At 65.6% G+C, this 16,881-nt stretch overlaps 4 protein-coding genes across 6 annotated transcripts in view; all 4 read right to left on the bottom strand.

The window, feature by feature from the left end:
* Nucleotides 1-166, bottom strand: part of QRICH1 (glutamine rich 1) — a 23,511-nt gene extending 23,345 nt beyond the window's left edge. The window contains exon 1 of one of the 3 annotated variants that reach the window (XM_027640203.1): nucleotides 132-166. The gene's annotated coding sequence lies outside the window, so the exon portion shown is untranslated. Of the gene's footprint in view, nucleotides 1-60 lie in introns of all 3 variants that reach the window. The other 2 variants (XM_027640202.1, XM_027640201.1) reach the window with 2 other exon arrangements.
* A 1,016-nt stretch (nucleotides 167-1,182) lies between these two features.
* On the bottom strand, nucleotides 1,183-7,584 carry QARS (glutaminyl-tRNA synthetase). The gene is made up of 24 exons (XM_027640786.1): nucleotides 7,418-7,584; nucleotides 6,844-6,991; nucleotides 6,662-6,771; nucleotides 6,477-6,552; nucleotides 6,079-6,143; nucleotides 5,796-5,849; nucleotides 5,542-5,599; nucleotides 5,351-5,422; nucleotides 5,096-5,181; nucleotides 4,802-4,888; nucleotides 4,594-4,693; nucleotides 4,395-4,473; nucleotides 4,164-4,272; nucleotides 3,954-4,084; nucleotides 3,758-3,850; nucleotides 3,501-3,638; nucleotides 3,340-3,427; nucleotides 3,116-3,259; nucleotides 2,940-3,044; nucleotides 2,458-2,550; nucleotides 2,043-2,170; nucleotides 1,779-1,845; nucleotides 1,457-1,582; nucleotides 1,183-1,370 (listed from the first exon to the last, which is right to left on the bottom strand). Exons 1-24 carry the CDS (start codon nucleotides 7,568-7,570, stop codon nucleotides 1,320-1,322), a joined length of 2,361 nt encoding a protein of 786 aa, XP_027496587.1. The 5' UTR covers nucleotides 7,571-7,584; the 3' UTR covers nucleotides 1,183-1,319.
* A 769-nt stretch (nucleotides 7,585-8,353) lies between these two features.
* LOC113945674 (epidermal differentiation-specific protein-like) lies at nucleotides 8,354-10,900 on the bottom strand. Its single transcript, XM_027640125.1, has one exon. The coding sequence runs from the start codon at nucleotides 9,534-9,536 to the stop codon at nucleotides 8,478-8,480; it is 1,059 nt and encodes a 352-aa protein (XP_027495926.1). The 5' UTR covers nucleotides 9,537-10,900; the 3' UTR covers nucleotides 8,354-8,477.
* A 114-nt stretch (nucleotides 10,901-11,014) lies between these two features.
* SLC6A8 (solute carrier family 6 member 8) lies at nucleotides 11,015-16,250 on the bottom strand. The gene is made up of 13 exons (XM_027640123.1): nucleotides 16,098-16,250; nucleotides 15,615-15,746; nucleotides 14,755-15,028; nucleotides 14,545-14,677; nucleotides 14,158-14,292; nucleotides 13,963-14,066; nucleotides 13,722-13,846; nucleotides 13,524-13,636; nucleotides 13,310-13,447; nucleotides 12,911-13,013; nucleotides 12,724-12,824; nucleotides 12,313-12,483; nucleotides 11,015-11,523 (listed from the first exon to the last, which is right to left on the bottom strand). Exons 1-13 carry the CDS (start codon nucleotides 16,183-16,185, stop codon nucleotides 11,392-11,394), a joined length of 1,749 nt encoding a protein of 582 aa, XP_027495924.1. The 5' UTR covers nucleotides 16,186-16,250; the 3' UTR covers nucleotides 11,015-11,391.
* Between the last annotated feature and the right edge of the window lie 631 nt (nucleotides 16,251-16,881).

Here is a 16,881-nt window from a genome sequence, read left to right as displayed (position 1 = left end):
CGCGCGACCCCCCAGCCCGCCGGCACAGCTGCGCCGCGGCGCGACCCGGCCCCGCCTCACCCCGGCCCCGCCGCCGCCGCCGCCTCGGCCCTGAGTCTTTTCCCCTCACAGCTCCCTGGGCGCCATCTTACATTCAACCCCCCGCAGCCAATCAGCGCGCGGCCCCAGCCTCGCGAGAGCACGGCCCCCAAACCCCGCGAGAGCTCGACGCCATGGCCCGCCCCGCGCCTTAAAGGGGCCCTGCCGCGGGGAGGGGAGGGGCGGGCGCGGTGGGGCGCCACTGAGCGCGGGTGCACTCGGCCCCCAGGACAAGGGGGTGACACGGGGGGACATGTGGGGACAGGGACAGGCCCCGGCCGAGGCACCGGGGGGACCCGCGGCGATATCGGCCCCGTGCGGCCGTGGGGCGACGCCGGACGAGGGTCCCCACGCGGCCACCCCAGTGCTCCGCGCCCTGCGGGGCCGTCCCGGCCGCAACTCCCGCGCAGCGCCAGGGGCGAGACCCCCGCGCCGCCCCGTGCGGAGCGACGCCCCGGTGTGAGGGCTCCCCGGGGAGCGCGCCGAGGCTGGCGCGGCCGGTACTGGCCCTACCCCTGCCCTCGGCGGTACCGCGGGGCGAAGGGACCCCGTGGCGATGAAGGGTCCCCCGCGCCGTGGGGCTGCGCCGGGGCTGCTTTAACGTGCCCATGTGCTCGGCGCGGCCTCCCCGGCCCCGGCCCTGCTTAAGGTGGCCCGGGGGACCGGGCAGGGCCTCCCCCCACCCACGGTAGGGCCAGTGGCTCGGGCACGGGGCTCAAGGTACGGGGGACATGTCGGTCCCGCGGGGGCACCCCCGTGACCCCCAGTCCGGGGCCGGGCAGGGGCCACCCCACTCGAGTCCACCTTAAGGGGGGAGGGCGCTCAGGCGGTGTTTGTACACAGTGCGCACACCCTGCCTGCACCCCTGCTTCACCCCCTCGCACCCGGTCTGTCCTACCTGCACCCTCCGGAAACCTTCAACATCCCACCCCGACACCCTCGATCCCAGCCCCCAGTGCCGGGTGGGGGAGCTACAGCTCCCGTGGGGACACCAGCGCTGCACGGCAGATGGGAGCAGCCTCCGAGCCCCAGGAACAGGGGAGACCCTCCCCAACCCAGCACCCCAAGGCCGACCAGGTGAACAGGAGGCAGTGACAGCATGGGGACAGGGCTGGGATTTCTGTTTATTGAGGCAATGCTGTGGGGTGCCCCGGGGGGCTGCATCAAGGCACGGTGGCACTGGGGGTGTGCAAGGACCCCCGGGGAAGCAACACCACGGTGGTGTGGCAGCAGCAGTTCCCTCAGGCCTTGCCGGGGTCCTCCTTCAGCGTCACCGTCCGGTTGAACACCATCTGGGGACAAACAGAGGGGCTGCTCAGAGCCACATGGTTCTGAGCCCCATGGCTCTAAGCCCCGCTGTCCCAGCCCCTGGGCTCACCTTCCCCTCCTTGCTGTCGGGATCCACAGAGAAGTAGCCCAGCCGCTCAAACTGGAACTTGTCAAAGGGTCGGGCAGAGAGGACAGAGCTGTCGACCAGGGCATTGTACACCACACGGAGGGAGTCCTGGCAGGAGAAGACAGCTAAGCCAGCAACCCGACCCCTCTGCCCCCTCCACAGCCCTTTTTTCCCTAATCCCTCTTCCATCCGGAGACACAGCAAGGCCTTGCCCCAGGAGGGGTAGGGTGGGTACCTCAGACATGGGCACGGGAGGTCTACAGCTCACCCCAGGCCCATAGCACCAGCTGCTGCTGCTACTCACAGGGTTGAGGTCACTCAGAAAGCCACCGGGCACCTCCGACGGGTCCTCGGGATTTTTGTGCAAAAACCTGCCACGAGACAGAGTCTCATCCCAAAGCTGCCAGATGAGGGGATGTGGTGCTGCTCACATGACCCCACTGATGCCAAAAATATTCCCCCCAGAAAGGGCTGGGCAAATCCCAGCAGGGCCTGCTGGTGCACAACCGTGCTGCTGCTCCAGCAGCACTGCTCTTGTCCCTGCCCCTGCAGGCAGTCAGGCACTCACAGCCGCTCGTAGAGCCGCACTTCACACGCCAGTGGCTCCGACACCCAGTGGATGAAGGCTTTGGGCTTTTCCGCCACGTCCGACTTAGTGCAGGTCACCTCCAGCTCAATCACACGCCCACTGACGTCCTGGGGGAGAGGAGATGAGCTGGGCTGTCAGGCAACAGTCAGGCAGCAGCCCCATCCCACAGGACAGGCCTGGGGCTGAATCCCCAGCCCCCAACTCAAGGCCACCTTGCTGCCCACTGTATGAGGCACAGGGCTGGCAGGGAGCTGCCACACAGGCAGCCTGAGCCCTCACTGTGCCCACAGTGCCTGGCACAAGATGACCATCACTGCCCTTCCCTGCTGGAGCATGACCACGTCCTGACATCCCACAGCCCAGCCTCATGTCACCAGTGCCCCGAGCCACCCACCTTGATGACGTTCTGGACGGCGATGACGTAGCCAGCGTGGCGCAGCCCCACCGGCTGCCCAGGGGCCAGGCGCTTGTAGCCCTTGTCTGCCTCCTGCGAGAGAGTTCATGGTTGCAGGAGGGGTCTCAGCATGGGCAGCAGGTGCCCCCTGCAGCATGTCTCTCTATCCCCACTCCTGCTGTCCCAGGGATCAGTGATCCCAGGGCTGCTTGAACTCTCATACTGCTGTGGAATGTCACATTACCCAGGGCACAGGCTGGAGTGGGCACCAGTGGTTGGACATGTCCTAGCCAGGTTGAGGGCAGCATTTCCCCAGTGCCCATCAGAGCTGCTGGCACATTTGGAAGTCACAGTCACGTGCTTGACACCTGCCTGTGATCTGTGTGTGCAGCACCAGCACCGATTCCAGTGCTGCCAGGCTCCTCCTGCACAAGCCATAGCTCCAGGAACAAGGGCAGAATGGCCCAGTGGGCCTGACTCACCTCCCTGAAGTCTGTCTCCTCAATGTAGATGGTGGGATGCAAGGACACTTTGTGAAAACCCCGGCTCTCATCAGCTGGAAAGTTGGGCACAAGGACCTCAAGTGTCTGGGGAGAAGGAGAGGGTGAATGCTGATCTTGGGGAATCCCACTTCCACTCCAGCCCATGGCAGTCTCACCTTTGGGGCAGGGAAGTTGGTGATGGTGACCTTGAGGGGCTCCAGAACGGCCATGGCACGGGGGGCCTGCTCGTTCAGCACCTCCCGTGCACACGCCTCCAGCAGGTGTGGCTCCATTGTTGCCTGGGCCACTGTCACACCAACCTGAGGGGACAGCCTGTCATCACTGTGGTGTCCAGGGAATGCATCCACCTGCCCTGTCCCACCCTATCCCAGGCACCTACCCGTGCACAGAAGTTGTTGATGGCCTCGGGGGGAAAGCCTCGCCGGCGCAGGGCTGTCAGTGTGAAGAGCCGTGGGTCATCCCAGTCCCTGGGAAAACACAGGTGTGACAAACAGGCACGTCCTGGGTGAGTCCCATCCTGGCTGCTGACCCTGCTTCTACCTCACAGCACCCGTCTCCACCAGCCGGATGATCTTCCTCTTGGAGACAACGGTGTAGAGCAGGTTCAGGCGCCCGTACTCCCACTGCACAGGGCAGTAGACGTCCAGCGCGTTGCAGAGCCAGAAGTAAGAGGAGCGCCTGCAAGGGAGGTGCAGGCACAGCCTGGCTCAGCCCCACGGATACTGGCAGCTGTCAGGATGCAGCCAGCTGCTCCCAGGTCTGGCTCATCCCTGGGCCATGCCATGCACAGTGCTCACCTGGCCTGGAACTCTTTGGTGCAGAGGGAGTGTGTGATGTGCTCGATGGAGTCGCAGAGGCAGTGTGTGTAATCGTACGTGGGGTAGATGCACCTGCAAGGCAGACTCAGTCAGCCCAGGGCAGAGCACAGTGCTCCTCCCCTCCCAACACCTCCCCACTCTCAGGAGATCCAGACCCACCACAGGCCCTCCCTACCACTTGTCCCCGGTGCGATGGTGTGGAGTGAACTTGACACGGTAGGCAACAGGGTCCATCTTCCCATCTTCCATGACCAGCTTCATCCGCAGCGTGGCCTCCCCCTCCCCAAACTTGCCCTTTCGCATGTCCTGTGGAGAGGGGGAAGCTGTCAACTGAGCCACAGATCCAGACCCACAGACATGCAGCACCTGCCCCAGTCAGAAATACCTCAAAGAGCAGGAGCGACTCCTCCACGGGCCGGTCCCGCCATGGTGAGGGCGGAGGGTTGTGGCCCTTGATCTCCTCGACCTTCTGATGGCAGACGTAAGCCTGACCCCTACGGAGGGGAAACGCTGTCACCAGACACAAGTAACCCATCCCCTGGGCGAGGAGGAGCCCCAGCTGTGGCACAGGACATCCACACCACGCTGGCACATCCCTACTGCCCCACATGCTCACCTGCGGATGAGCTCCAGGGCCCACGTGTAGAGCTGGTCAAAGTAATCCGATGCGTGGGTCACCTTATAGGGCTGGTAGCCTGTGGGGATGGGGGAAATGGAGCAGGTTGGAAGCACCCCAAAGGCCCAGCTGCAAGACCTGCATGCAGAGATGTCCCTGGCACCTGGCTTGATCCTGCCCTCCCCAGCCCAAGCCGTACCCAGCCACTCCACCATATCCCGGATGGCCGTGAAGTACTTCTCCTCCTCCTTCTCAGGGTTGGTGTCATCATAGCGCAGGAAGCACACGCCACCATTGGCCTGGGGATGAGGGGATGGTGAGCAGCTGCTCCCCAAGGGATCACAGGGCCAAGCCAGCAGCCAAACAGTGAGGGAAGGCAGTGGCCAAGAGAGCTTGGTGCTTTTTACCTTGGCATAGCCAAAGTTGAAATTGATGGCCTTGGCATGGCCAATGTGCAGGATCCCGTTAGGCTCAGGAGGGAACCGTGTCCGTACCTGCAGGGAGAAAGGGGACACCTCTGTCCTTCAGCAGGAGACTCTTCCCCTCCCTAAAAGTGGTGGCACTGACATGAGCCCCTGGCAATCCCACGGAGCCCCCCATGCCACATAGGTACTGTCCCTGGCCATGCCCCCTGTGAGCTGTGTGTCCCCCAGCCACCCTGGCAGTGTCACCCACTGCTGGGCTGGGGGATGCGGCCTCACCTGCCCGCCTGTGATTGCCAGGTGCTGCTGCAGCAGGGCCATGGTGTTGGGTGTCACCACATAGCCCTCAGTCTTGTAGTTCTCTCCTGCAGGCAGAGGTTGCTCAGGGCTGCAGCACTGCCCAAACTGAGCCCAGCCCAGCAGCCGGGGGAAAAGGACACAGGACCAAGCCAGTGCCCCACAGCACAGAGAGCTGGGACCAAGCACAGAACTAGGGGAGTGGCTCCACACACAGCAGTGGCTCCTCACACGCACCTGGCTTGTGGAACTTGAGGGCTTCTCCCCGCAGCTGCTCCAAAAGTGACTTTGTCTCTGTGCCCACATCACCTGCAGGGAGATGGGGCTGAGCAGGGGCCTGACCGCAGCTCTCAGGGCCCAGCTCAAAACCAGGCCCTGGCAAGAACTAAGGAGATGAGGAAGCTGCTCACAGGAGCACAGTCTCTTACCATTCTCCACCACAGCCACCTTCTGCTTCTCCACTGGGGCCAGTCGGGCCTTTGCAGCCTGCAGGGACCAGCACAGCATCCTGAGTGCCCAGCCCTAGCATGCACCTTCCCCTCCTGGCCCAGTCTGCTGTCCCCAGTGCTCCCTCAGACCCATGCCCATGGTGGCAGCTGAGCCCAAAGCAGCTATATGGGACCCTGCCTGGACATTTAGCAGGAAAATAACATCCAAGTCTCCAGCCTCCTCTTCTCCTCACCTTTGGCTTCTTTTCCAGGTCAGCTTCTGTCTTTGGTCCCAGCAAATGCAGCACCTGGAGAAGTGAGACACCGTCAGGAGTCAAAAAGGCTCCCTGTGCTCCAAGGTCTGGAGATGTCCTGTCCAGCTGCCACCCCTGTCACCCTGCCTGCACCTACCCAGGGCAGGCTTCCCCAGCACTGGGCCCTCCAGGGAACAGGCTGGTGGGTCCCACACCAGTCACAGCACCTCCAGCACCCCCAGGGGACCTCAAGCAGCACCTGACCTGTTGCCCTTGCACCCACCTGCAGGTCCACCTCGTTCTTGATGGTCTTCCCATCCGCCCACCGCAGCCGGTTCCGTGCCTCCCCTGTGGACAGGGCACCCCGTGGGCAAGGGGCATGGCCCAGCCTGGGGGAGCTTCAGCCAGAGCCGCTGATGCAGAACAGCACAGCCAGTGGCCAGAGGCAGCCTTTGCCCCTAGGCTGTCCCTATCACAGTGCACCACGGCCCTGCCCGAGTGGGGGATGTGGCAGGACATCTCCCTGCTGGGCTGCAGCACAGCAACACAGCAACTGGGGCAGCCCGTGGCAAAGGGCTGGCTCACAGGATCCAGGGGAGCAGGCAGTGGCACTGGCAGGCAGACACAGGGACGTGGCAGCCACCAGTACCAGGCAGGTGCTGCCCTGGTGTTCCCACTCACCCATCAGCAGCCCCATGTTGAAGTGGTAGCGCTCTGCCAGCAGCTCCGCTCGGTGCTCGCTGATTACGGCCTCCACCTGGGAGCAGGATGGGGACACTGGGATGAGCAAGCTAGGTGGGAGTACAGCACTAGGAGCCAGTCCAGTGTCCCCTGCACTGTCCCCGTAGGGTCACAGCCCCACTCACCGCCTCCTCGATCTGCTCGGGGGTGATGCAGACCCCCACGCCACAGGCTTGCTCGAAGTCCGCTGCATCCAGGGGCTCCAGGGGGTGGCTCCTCACGTACTCCAGAGCAGCTGGGGACAGAGCAGGGGTTAGAGCAGAGCCCTCCTCGCCGAAGCCGGGCGGGGTCTGGGGCCGGGCAGTACCATTGAGCTGCAGGTCCGTGAGGATCTCCCTGCGGGCGATGTAGCCCACGAGGAAGCCGAGGTGCTTCGGGTCCTTGAGGCGGGCGGCCGCGTTGTACAGCAGCGTTCCCGTGGCTTTGTCCAGCGCCGGGCCCAGCGCGCTCCGAGCCTGCCGCCACCCGGGGGAGGGTCAGGGATGAGTCCCGGAGAACCGGCGGCACCGGGGTGGGACGGGGGTAGGATGTCAAGGGCCGAGGCCACTCGGCGGGGCTGAGAGGAGGCGGGGCCGGGGGGTCCAGGGAAGGACAGTGGGACCAGGGTACCGGGGTGACACCGGGGATCGGGGTGCCGGGTCTCGGGGTCAGGCACTGGGACGCCGGGGTTGCGGGTTTCCGGGGTGTACCGGCATACTGACGCGTACCGGCATACCGGGGTGACACCGGGGATCGGGGTGCCAGGTCTCGGGGGTGACACCGAGTACCGGGGTACCAGGTACCGAGGTGCTGGGGTAACGGGTTCTTGGTGTGCCAGGGTTCCGGATGACACCGGCTACCAGGGTACCGGGAACGGGGGTGTGGGCCCGCGGCGGGCGCACCTGCAGCACAGCCCGGCGCAGCAGCGCGCTGAGAGCCCCGTTGCGCAGCGTCTCCCGTGCCTTGGCCTCGCTGAGGCCGATGCCAGTGAACAGCCCCAGCGCCTCCTCCGCCTCCTCTGCCCCCATGGCCGCCGCCGCCGCCGCCGCCGCCATGCTGCCGCCTCCGCCGGTGCCTGCTCGGGGGGCGGGGCGACGTTCAGCCAATCGGCAGCGAGGAAGGTCGGTCCCGACCAATGGGAGGGGGGAGCCAGGGCCGGCCGGGCCAATAGGCGCTCGGGAGGCGGGCTCAGCGCGCGGGGTGTTGCATCATTTAAAGAGACCGGCGGCTGCGGCAGCCACGTGGGGGGCGGGGCTGGGGCGGGGCTGGGGGCGGGGCGTGTGCCCGCCCGGCCGGTTCTGCACCTGTGTTCTGCACCATGTCCCCCTGTGTCCCCGACGGACATGCCCAAGGGCCCGGGGCGTGGCGGGGATGGCGGTGGCTGCCCCAGCCCGGTCTGTGCGAGGCCAAGCCGGTCCGGTGTCCCCGGCTCCCCCGGAACGTGCGTGGTCCCTTGTCCGCGTCAGCCCAGTGTCCCTCGTCTTCCTACTCCCGTGTCCCCCCCAAGTGCCCCGGTACACCTCTCAACCCGGTGTCCCCAGGCTTCCCCAGACCGGTGTACCCTTGGCAGCCCCAGCCCAGTGTCCTCCTGCTCCCCCGCTCTGATGTCCTCTCCAGCCTGGTGTCCCCAGCTCTTCCCTGTGCCCTGCCAGCTCCCCCAGCCTGGTATTGCCTGGCACTTCCAGCTCCGTGCCCCTCCAGCCCGATGTCCTCCCCAGCCCAGTGTCCCCCTCCAACCCCGTGTGGCCCCCCAGCCCGGTGCACTCCCAGCCCAGTGTCCATCTCATCCCACTCCCACCCCGGCCCCAGCAGCAGCAGAGACCTGAGTGGTTGGGGAAGGGGTTTTATTGGAAACACTGGCTGGGAGGAGGCACCGGCAGGTCCTGCCAGCCAGAATCACTGGACAAAAGGGGGTCCCACACCACGGAGGGAACAGAGCCATTAGCCGGCCCCAGCATAGAGCTACAGCTCCATCCTGGTGCCAGGCACTGTTTTTGTCCCCTCGGTGCCTGCCTGCTCCCTGCCCGAGGCTGGCAGTGGCTTCAAGCTGTAGCGGGCACTGACATTGGTCCCTGATATGCTCCGGTACTCGCCCATCTCCGTCCGAACGGCCTCATTCTGGGTGATGGTGAGCAGAACCGGGACAGAGAGTGTCACCTCCTTCCGCAGGACCTGGATGCTGAGCGCTGTGCGTGGGGGGATCTTGGCCGGCAGCTGCACCTCCACGCGCTGCCGGCGGGTGCTGGACTCGCTGTGCCCTTTCTGCACTGTGAAGATGTTGGAGGCTTCCACAGTCAGCGTGAAGGAGAGCCCAGCTTTGAGGCTGGTGGCATTGCTGAAGTGGAAGCTCTGCCAGAGCGTGGTGCCGTACTCCCGGCTGCTGCTGGCTGCCAGCGCCTGCTCTGACTCTGTCTCGTTCACCCCCTCGATCTCATCCACCAGCACCTCCCGCTCCTCCTCCACCCGCTTCTGCTCCCAAAGAAGACGTGCGGAGACCAGGGGCTTCCCGGGCCGCAGTGGGCGCAGGTGGGACAGCCGAGCCTGGAAGTTCAGCTCCAGTTTGTAGTCAGCGAGATGCTCCCCGGGCCACGCCAGGCAGTGCCAGCCACCCCGGCCGGGGTTCTGGTAGAGCAGCCAGACGCCTCGCTGCACCACGTGGGAGGCCACCCGGTCATTAAAGTACCCATATGCCAAGTTGGTCTCCTCTGTCACCACCTTGAAGGCGCCTTGGAACTTGGGGTGCTCGTAGAGGGTGATCTGTGGGTCCCCCAGGTCGTGGTGAACGAGGCGCAGTGCCGAGAAGCTGTTGGGCCGCTCCACGGAGGGGTACTCGCCCTCCTCAAAGGCGTGCGGCTCCCCCTCATACTTGGCGTCTGTGTAGGCGATCCAGGGCTGCCCCACCACTTTCAGGGAGGCAATGCAGTTCCCAAAATCCAGCTCATGCAAGTCAGGCACATCGCAGGTGAACTCCCGGCTCAGCCCCTCAAAGTTGGCACGCTCGTACACCGTGATCCGGTTCATGGTGCTGTGGGCACCTGCCCTGAGAGGGCACAACACAGGTCGAGTCCCCTCCTATGGGGTCACATAGGTGCTACAGGAGACCCGTGGGGAGAGCCCAGCCAGCAAAAGGAACCCCTGGCACCCCTTATCCCCTGTCCTTTTCCCACCTCTGCCTGGTCCCGGTGCTCTCACCGTCTGTGCCAGCAGCACCCTGAAGCTGCGCCTTTTAGGAAGTGGTGGCGGGACCGGGGCGTGCTGCAGCACGAAGCGCAGGCGATGACAGTGCTCGCCCCCACACCCCACACCCAACCCTGTCCCTACTCTGGCGCTGGGGAGCCAGCCAGGCCCCGCACTCCGGTCGGTGCACCGGGATGCCAGTCAGCCCCGCCAACCAGCCCTGCCGGAAAGTCCTGCTGAGCCCTGGGCATGTGGCGCTCCAGCACTAACGAGTCACCACCAATTATCAGTGATGCTTCCGCCCTGCCCGCACTAATTACGGTGTGCGTTGCCGGTGGGGCAGGAACTGCCGGCTCGCCCCAACGGGGTGAGAGGGTACTGTGGTGAGGTCAGCCAGCACCCCGAAACAAGAGCCTCTGGCACCATGGTGCTCCCAGGCACTGAACATGGATACCTGACATGGCACTGCTGCTCCAGCCCTGTGCCCGAGGATGGCTGGGACAGGTGGGGACACTTTTTCTCCCCTGTCCCTTTGTGGGCAGGACAGCCACACACCTTGGGGTGGCCACGGTGCTGCTGGAGGTGGGACACTGGGTATGGCAGGACGCCGACACCCAGCCAGGGAACAGGGATGGCTATCAGCCACTCCAAACACAGCATGCCAGTGGTTTCCTTGGGGCTCCATGTGGGTTCCCATGGCACAGACTGGAACTGGCCTCCCCAGGATCTGCTGGTGTGAGGCACAGGGCATGTGCACCCCGCTGGCTGGCAACCCACTGGGACAGGGCTTAGGCAGCTCAAGGGATCTGGGGCAGATTGAGCCTTTGGCTTCTCCTGGCTACATGCCAAGGCCCACGAGCTGCCTCATCCCCTTGTCCATGCAGCCCTCCCCAGCCCAGGGCTGTTCCCATGGCACAGGGCAGGGAGCCCCGAAGTTGACACAAGTAGCTCCCAGTGGCGTACAGCTGGATCCTGACCCACCCCCGGTGATGGTCAGGACTCTCAAAGCCTCTGGACCAAAATTTGCCCCTTAGGGCTGATAAGCAGGGCTAGCCCTGGCTGCATGGAGTGCTCCATGTGAACTTGGGTTTGGTACAGCCTATGGGCACCCACATCCTGTGGTGGAGGAGGATGGAGACCCCACTGCTCTGGCAGCCTGTCCCCACCATGTCACCCCAAGAGAGGAACCCAGGTGTCTCTGAACCCCTGAACCCTGTCCCCCTCAAAGCTTTGTCCCCTAAAGGCCAGTGCCACCCCACATCTCACCACCCAGCTGCCCACTGCCAGTGCCCCTCTTCCCCTGCCTGCAGTGCCAGGGCTGCCAGGGTCTCCCAGTTTATTGCCAGATGTCGGGGCGGTTGGGGTTACACCAGACAAACGCTACGGGAAGCAGTTAGTGAATGGGGGGCTGTGAGGGCCGCGGGCAGGGGCCGGGGAAGGGCTGTCCCACTCGCTACCCCGGCCCGCGGCCTCCCTGCCAGCCCCCCGGGCTGCCACGCTCCCCCTGCGCCGGGGACCCCTCCCGCGCCCCGCAGCCGCCCTGGCTCCGCGGCCCCCGGCTCCCCCCACCTCGCTGTGTTCACCCCCCTGCAGCGAGGCTGGCGGCCGGGGCGGCACGGGGGGCACGGGGCAGCGTGGGTGGGAGGCGGTGCTGGCATTATTGCTATGGCGGGCGGGAGCAGCGCGACCCTCCCCACGCTCAGATCACAGTCTCGAAGAGCGTCGCCTTCTCCTTGGGGGGCTCTGGGGCCAGCAGCTTGGCTTCTGCCTCGGGCGTCAGGTACTCCAGGTGGTGTTGGCCCCAGATCGGAGTGGTCAGGAGCTGCCAGCGCTGCGGGGACGCTGTGTCAGCACCCGAGGGTGGCAGCACTGAGGCTGCCTGGACCCAGCTCAGTGAATCCTCCCCAGTGCACAGGGAGGGGACCGAGATGGGGGAAGGGGCAGGTATGGATGGGGATGGAGGTCAGACTGCGTCAGGGAGGGGATTGAAATGGGATTGAGAAAGGGACAGAGATTGCATAGGGAAATGAGGCAGTGATGGGATTAAGAAGTGATGTCAGCAAGGATAGGGTTTGGGTGAGGTTGGGAGTGAGACAGCCACGGGGATAGGAATTTGATGGGAGTGAGAGCGATGAGGATAGGAATGGAACTTGGATGGGGGTCAGCCTAGGATGGGAAAGGGATTAAATGGGATTGAGAGAGGGACAGGGATTGCATGGAGACAGGATTGAGACAGTGATGGGGACGTGAACAGGACTTGGTTGGGAGTAAAGAGTGATAGGGACAGAGATGGTATTGCACAGGGTTAGGACTGAGACGGTGATGTAAGCATAGATGGGATTCAGGTGAGATTGGGAGTGAGACAGCGACAGGGACAGGGATGGAATTTTGATGGGAATGAGGCAGCGATGGGGACAGGGAAGGGATCTGGTTGTGGATGGGAATGAGACAGTGATGAGGACAGGGAAGGGATCTGGCTGTGGATGGGACTGAGACAGAAATGTGGACAGTACTGGGATTTGAATGGGGCTGAGACTGGGACGGGGACAGGACTGAGAAAGGGACAGGGTTGGCCGGGGTGGAGAGAGAGGCAGGAGGGTCCCCACTGTACCGCCCTCACCTCGCGCAAGGAGCCTTTGCAGCGCAGGAGCTTGTAGATAACGGTGCAGGGGATGCAGAGCATGGAGGAGAGTGCCAGGACCCAGCCGATGGCTTCCCCCCACCATGGGTACACGTACGTCTTGTTGTAGGTCAGCGGCTTGTAGTTCACCACGTGGAACACAAAGACGCCCTGGGTGGGGAGTGGGGGGTGAGCTCCCGCGGGGCAGGGGGCTGGCGGTCCCCGCCCCCCACGCGTGTCACCCCGCGGCCCCCGGCGTGCGATCGCGCCCCACGGTCCCGACACGCGTGTACCCAGAGCAGCCGCCGGGGGGCGCTCCGTGCCCGCGGCACAGCCCGGGGCGGCGGCACACCCGTGTCCCCACGCGTGTTCCCACGCACGTCCCCACACACGGTGGCCCTCCTTGCTCACCACGCAGACCAGGGGCGTCACCACAGCCCAGCACCACTTCATGACGGGCAGGGGCCGATAGCCGATCATACGGGCCACGTCGTCCATGAAGCGGTCGGCACCTGTGGGGAGGAGGGTGTCAGCAGGGCTCTGCGGGGCACCCGTGTCCCCTCGTGTCCCCTCCCCCACCATGTACCCTTGGCCTCACCATAGACCCAGGCAATGACCACACACTCCCAGAAAGCCTGCCACAGCAGTGTGATCCCGCTGGCTGAGTAGTTGTCAAAGAGCTGGAACACGTACATGCCGCCCTGCCGGGAAGGTGCCCATGTCACCGGTACTGTGCCAGCTGCCCTGCACATCTCCACACCGGTGCTGGCACAGCCTTGCCAGCACTGGTGCCTCACCTGGCACGGACACCCTGCACCGCCATGGGCACCCTGCTCCCACAGCACCCCCATGTCGTGGGCAGCTCCACTGCTGGGGGGGCAGCAGCCCCAGGGAGCTCCCACCCAACACTGAGACCCCATGAGAGGTGACCCCCTGGGAGCAGGTGCAGGTGCCTGGTGTGGGGCTGGCTGGGCAGTATCCTTGCCATGTCCCCCACCTGTGTGACCATGGAGAGGTCAATGAGGCAGCAGACGATGCAGCAGAGCGCAGCAGTGAGCTCACGGCGCAGCGAGCCAGCCCCTGGCTGGGGGAACAGGTCCAGGATGCCCGTGATGAAACCCTCCACGCCGACAAACTGTGGCAGAAAGTGGGGCTCAGTGGGGGCGTGCCACCCATCCTCTCCCTGTCCCCCTCCCTGCCCATCACAGCACCTGGCTGTCCAGCCCCAGCACAAGGAGCATGATGAAGAAGAGCGTGGCCCACAGCGGGGACAAGGGCATCAGCGTCACAGCTTTAGGGTAGGCGATGAAAGCCAGCCCGGGACCTGCAGGAGAGCGGGGTCAGGGGTGCCACTCAAGGGGTGACGCAGGGGACACAGTGCCAGTCGGCATCTGCCGCCCGGCACTCACCGGACTCGGCCACCTTGGAGATGTCCACGCCTTGCTCAGAGGCCATGAAGCCAAGCACGGAGAAGACGACGAAGCCGGCAAAGAAGCTGGTGAGGCTGTTGATCACGGCCAGGATGTAGGCATCCCTGTGGGCAGAGCGGGTCAGGAGCTGCCAGGGGGCGCTGGGGTTCACACTGGGGGGGGGGGGGGGGGGCAGTGGGACACACAGCAGGGGGACTGCGTGCAGCTGGCACAGCCCTACCTGTAGCAGTTGTTGTGGAAGCGATTGTAGCTGCCCAGCGCGGTCAGGGCGCCCAGCCCGATGGCATAGGAGAAGAAGACTTGGGTGCCGGCATCAATCCAGACCTGGGGCGTGAGGGAGGGTGTAGGGGGATGATGAGGGTGTCAGGGGAGTGTCCAGCACTCAACCTCCTCCTGCCCTCCCCATTGCCCTCACCTGTGCCTCAACCAGCTTGGTCCAGTCGGGTTTCAGGTAGTAGACGATGCCACCCAGTGCGCCAGGCAGTGTTACCCCATGGACCAGCAGCAGGATGAGGACCACATATGGGAAGAGTGCCGTGAAGTAGACAATCTGCAGAGCAGTGGGTGCCTGTGAGACCCCTGGGGCCAGGGCTTTCTGCCATGTGCCACAGGTGTCCCAACTGGACTAAAGCTTGTGAATGCCCCCAGTGACTGGGGGCACCTCCTGGACAGACATGAGACAGGGGCCTTGCACCCCTGTGGGCTGTGGCACAGGAGGGATGGAGCCAGCAGTGCTGTGTGCCACAGTCCTGTTCCCCCATGCTAGTGGCCTTGATGAGTGTTCTCCCCCTGCCAGTGTTACCTTCCCAGTCGACTTTACACCCTTCCAGATGCAGAAGTAGACAACGACCCAAGTGGTGACCAAGCAGAGGATCATCTGCCAGTTCATCTCCCCCGGCTCGTCAATGCCCCCAGAGAGCCGCAGCACCTTGTTCCTGCAGAGTGGGGCCATGCTGAGCACTGGTGCGACACCCTCGGCCCCAGGTAACACCCTCCTGGTTCCCACACTCACTCCCAAAACTCAATGACAGGTGAGCGTTTGTTGGTCATGTCGGCGCAGCTGAAGTTGGAGGTCCAAGTGCTGGCAGTGGCATTAGTGCTGACGTTGTAGCAGAGGTCCAGGTTGAAGAGCTCCGTGCACTGGTCCGTGTTCCAGGAGTGGCCACAGGTGGCCCAGGGCAGGGTGTCCGTCAGTGAGTGCACCAGGTAGAAGAGCCCCCACACCAGAATCATGATGTAGTAGGAGTTGCAGAAGAAGACGATCACCATAGAGGCGACGCCTAAACCTGCAGCACGGGGAGATCGGAGCCTGCAGGCAGCTGTGGGCACCTGGCACCCGGCATGGGGTGGGATGCGGGGTGCTGGCAGGGATGGGGAAGGACAGAGGAGAGCTGATGGGGGACAGGACAGGGGGAGCTGGCAGGCCCGGGCAGGACAGCAGGGAGCTGGCGGGAACGGGACAGGGGGAGCTGGCAAGCCTGGGCGGGACAGGATGGGGTGGGGACAGCTGGTAGCATGGCACAGGACCAGGGGAGGGCCGGCAGGATACTGCTGAGGTGGGGACCCGGCAGGCCCCGGGATCCAGCAGCATGCAGGCAGGGAGCCACAGGGGCAGCAAGGTGGGCAGGGCACTGCAGAGTGCCATGGGGCACAGGTGCAGGCAGCTGCCACCCTTAGCTGGGGCGCAGGGCGGCAGTGGGACACGGGCAAGGTGCAGGGGAGCAGGCAGGGCGTGGGCAGAGTGCTGCCGGCCCCAGCAGGCTACGGGCAGTCGAGACACAGTCAGGGTGCCGGGGGCCCTGGGCAGGGTGCAGGGGCCGCGGGCAGGGTGCAGGCAGGGCACGTGCAGGGCGCGGGCGGGTGCGGCGTTACCCGTGAAGAGGGGGGCGATGTTCCAGGCGGCGATGCCCCCCTGCTTCATGAACTGCCCCAGAGCCACCTCCAAGAAGAAGATGGGGATGCCGCCCACGAAGACGATGAGCAGGTAGGGGATGAGGAAGACGCCTGGGGCCGGGGGCAGGGGGCCGGCTCAGCCGCCGCCGCCCCCCCGGCCCCCCCTTTCGCTCCCCCCCTTCCCCGCGCCGCCCGCCCGGGCGCAGCGAATGGCGAAGGCGCCTCCGCGCCCTCCCCTCGCAGCGATGTAGGTCAGCACGGGCAGGTGGCGGGGGGCTCCCACGACCCCCCGCCCCGTGAGTGACACTGAACAACCGCGGGGTGCCCCGCGAGCCCCTCGGAGGCACAGGGCGAGCCGGCCCAGCGTGGGGTGACCCCCACGCATACACTCCGCGGGGGGAAGGAGGTGCCCCCCGCGCCCCGGGGCGCACCCCCGCGGCGTGGGGCGAGCGCGGGGCTCACCTCCGCCGTTCTTGTAGCACAGGTAGGGGAAGCGCCAGACGTTGCCCAGCCCCACGGCGAAGCCCACGCAGGACATGATGAAATCCATCTGCCGGGTCCATGTCTCCCGTTCGGGGGCGGCCTCTTTGGGGGGACCGGGGGGTCGCACCAGCGGTGCCGTCACCGTCCGCTCCTCGCCCGCCGCGGGGGGCTCGGCGCCCTCCGCCCCGCCGGGGCCCTCTGCTGAGACCGGGGAGGGGGGGGTGGGGGGATACCCACGCCGCCGTCACGCGCGCCCGTGGGGGTGGCGGGGGGGGAAGCACTTCCCCCCCCCGCGCGCCCCTCTCCGCGCGTATGGGCGTGACGTCAGATGTCAGGCCGGCGCGTGACGTCACAATGCAGAGCGGTGACTCACCCCGCGGCGGCGGGAGGGGGCGCGCCGCGGTCGCGCGTGGCCGTGGGCCCCCCTCTCTCCCCCTCCCCAAGCTCATTCCTCCCCGGCGCTCCCCGCTTACCGGAGCCCGTGGTGGCCGCGGCGGCCGCGGCAGTGGCGGCGGCAGCGGCAGCAGCGTCGCGTCGCGGGGCGTCGGGCGGCTGCGGGGCGGCCGTGTCGGTGGGGACGGGGGGCATGTCGCGGGGGGCCGGGGAGCGGGGGCGGGTCGGGGGCGGCTCCGTGGCCGAGGGGGGCTCAGAAGCAATCCACGAAGCACTTGAAGGTGAGTCGGAAGAACCTCATTGAGGGCGGCGGGGCGCGGCGGGGCGGGCCGGGCCGGGCGGGCGGCTCAGAGCCGGGCTGCGGGGCCGG

Source organism: Corapipo altera, unplaced genomic scaffold (assembly GCF_003945725.1).
Source record: "Corapipo altera isolate COAL_440 unplaced genomic scaffold, ASM394572v1 55, whole genome shotgun sequence".
NCBI lineage: Eukaryota > Metazoa > Chordata > Aves > Passeriformes > Pipridae > Corapipo > Corapipo altera.
Note: the sequence above shows the minus strand (reverse complement) of the source record. Positions and strands in the feature narration are given on the sequence as shown.

What these genes read in the sequence shown, in the direction of transcription:
- LOC113945674 (XM_027640125.1), bottom strand. Translation starts at nt 9,536, where the DNA reads ATGAACCGGATCACGGTGTACGAGCGTGCCAACTTTGAGGGGCTGAGC.
- SLC6A8 (XM_027640123.1), bottom strand. Translation starts at nt 16,185, where the DNA reads ATGGATTTCATCATGTCCTGCGTGGGCTTCGCCGTGGGGCTGGGCAAC. An exon ending in CCAAGCTGGTTGAGGCACAG is followed by an intron (nt 14,067 to 14,157) that starts GTGAGGGCAATG and finishes CTCACGCCCCAG; the next exon opens with GTCTGGATTGATGCCGGCAC. An exon ending in GCAAAGGCTCCTTGCGCGAG is followed by an intron (nt 11,524 to 12,312) that starts GTGAGGGCGGTA and finishes GCGTCCCCGCAG; the next exon opens with CGCTGGCAGCTCCTGACCAC.
- QARS (XM_027640786.1), bottom strand. Translation starts at nt 7,570, where the DNA reads ATGGCGGCGGCGGCGGCGGCGGCGGCCATGGGGGCAGAGGAGGCGGAG. An exon ending in GGTGGCTGTGGTGGAGAATG is followed by an intron (nt 5,423 to 5,541) that starts GTAAGAGACTGT and finishes ATCTCCCTGCAG; the next exon opens with GTGATGTGGGCACAGAGACA. An exon ending in TCAACTTTGGCTATGCCAAG is followed by an intron (nt 4,694 to 4,801) that starts GTAAAAAGCACC and finishes CCTCATCCCCAG; the next exon opens with GCCAATGGTGGCGTGTGCTT.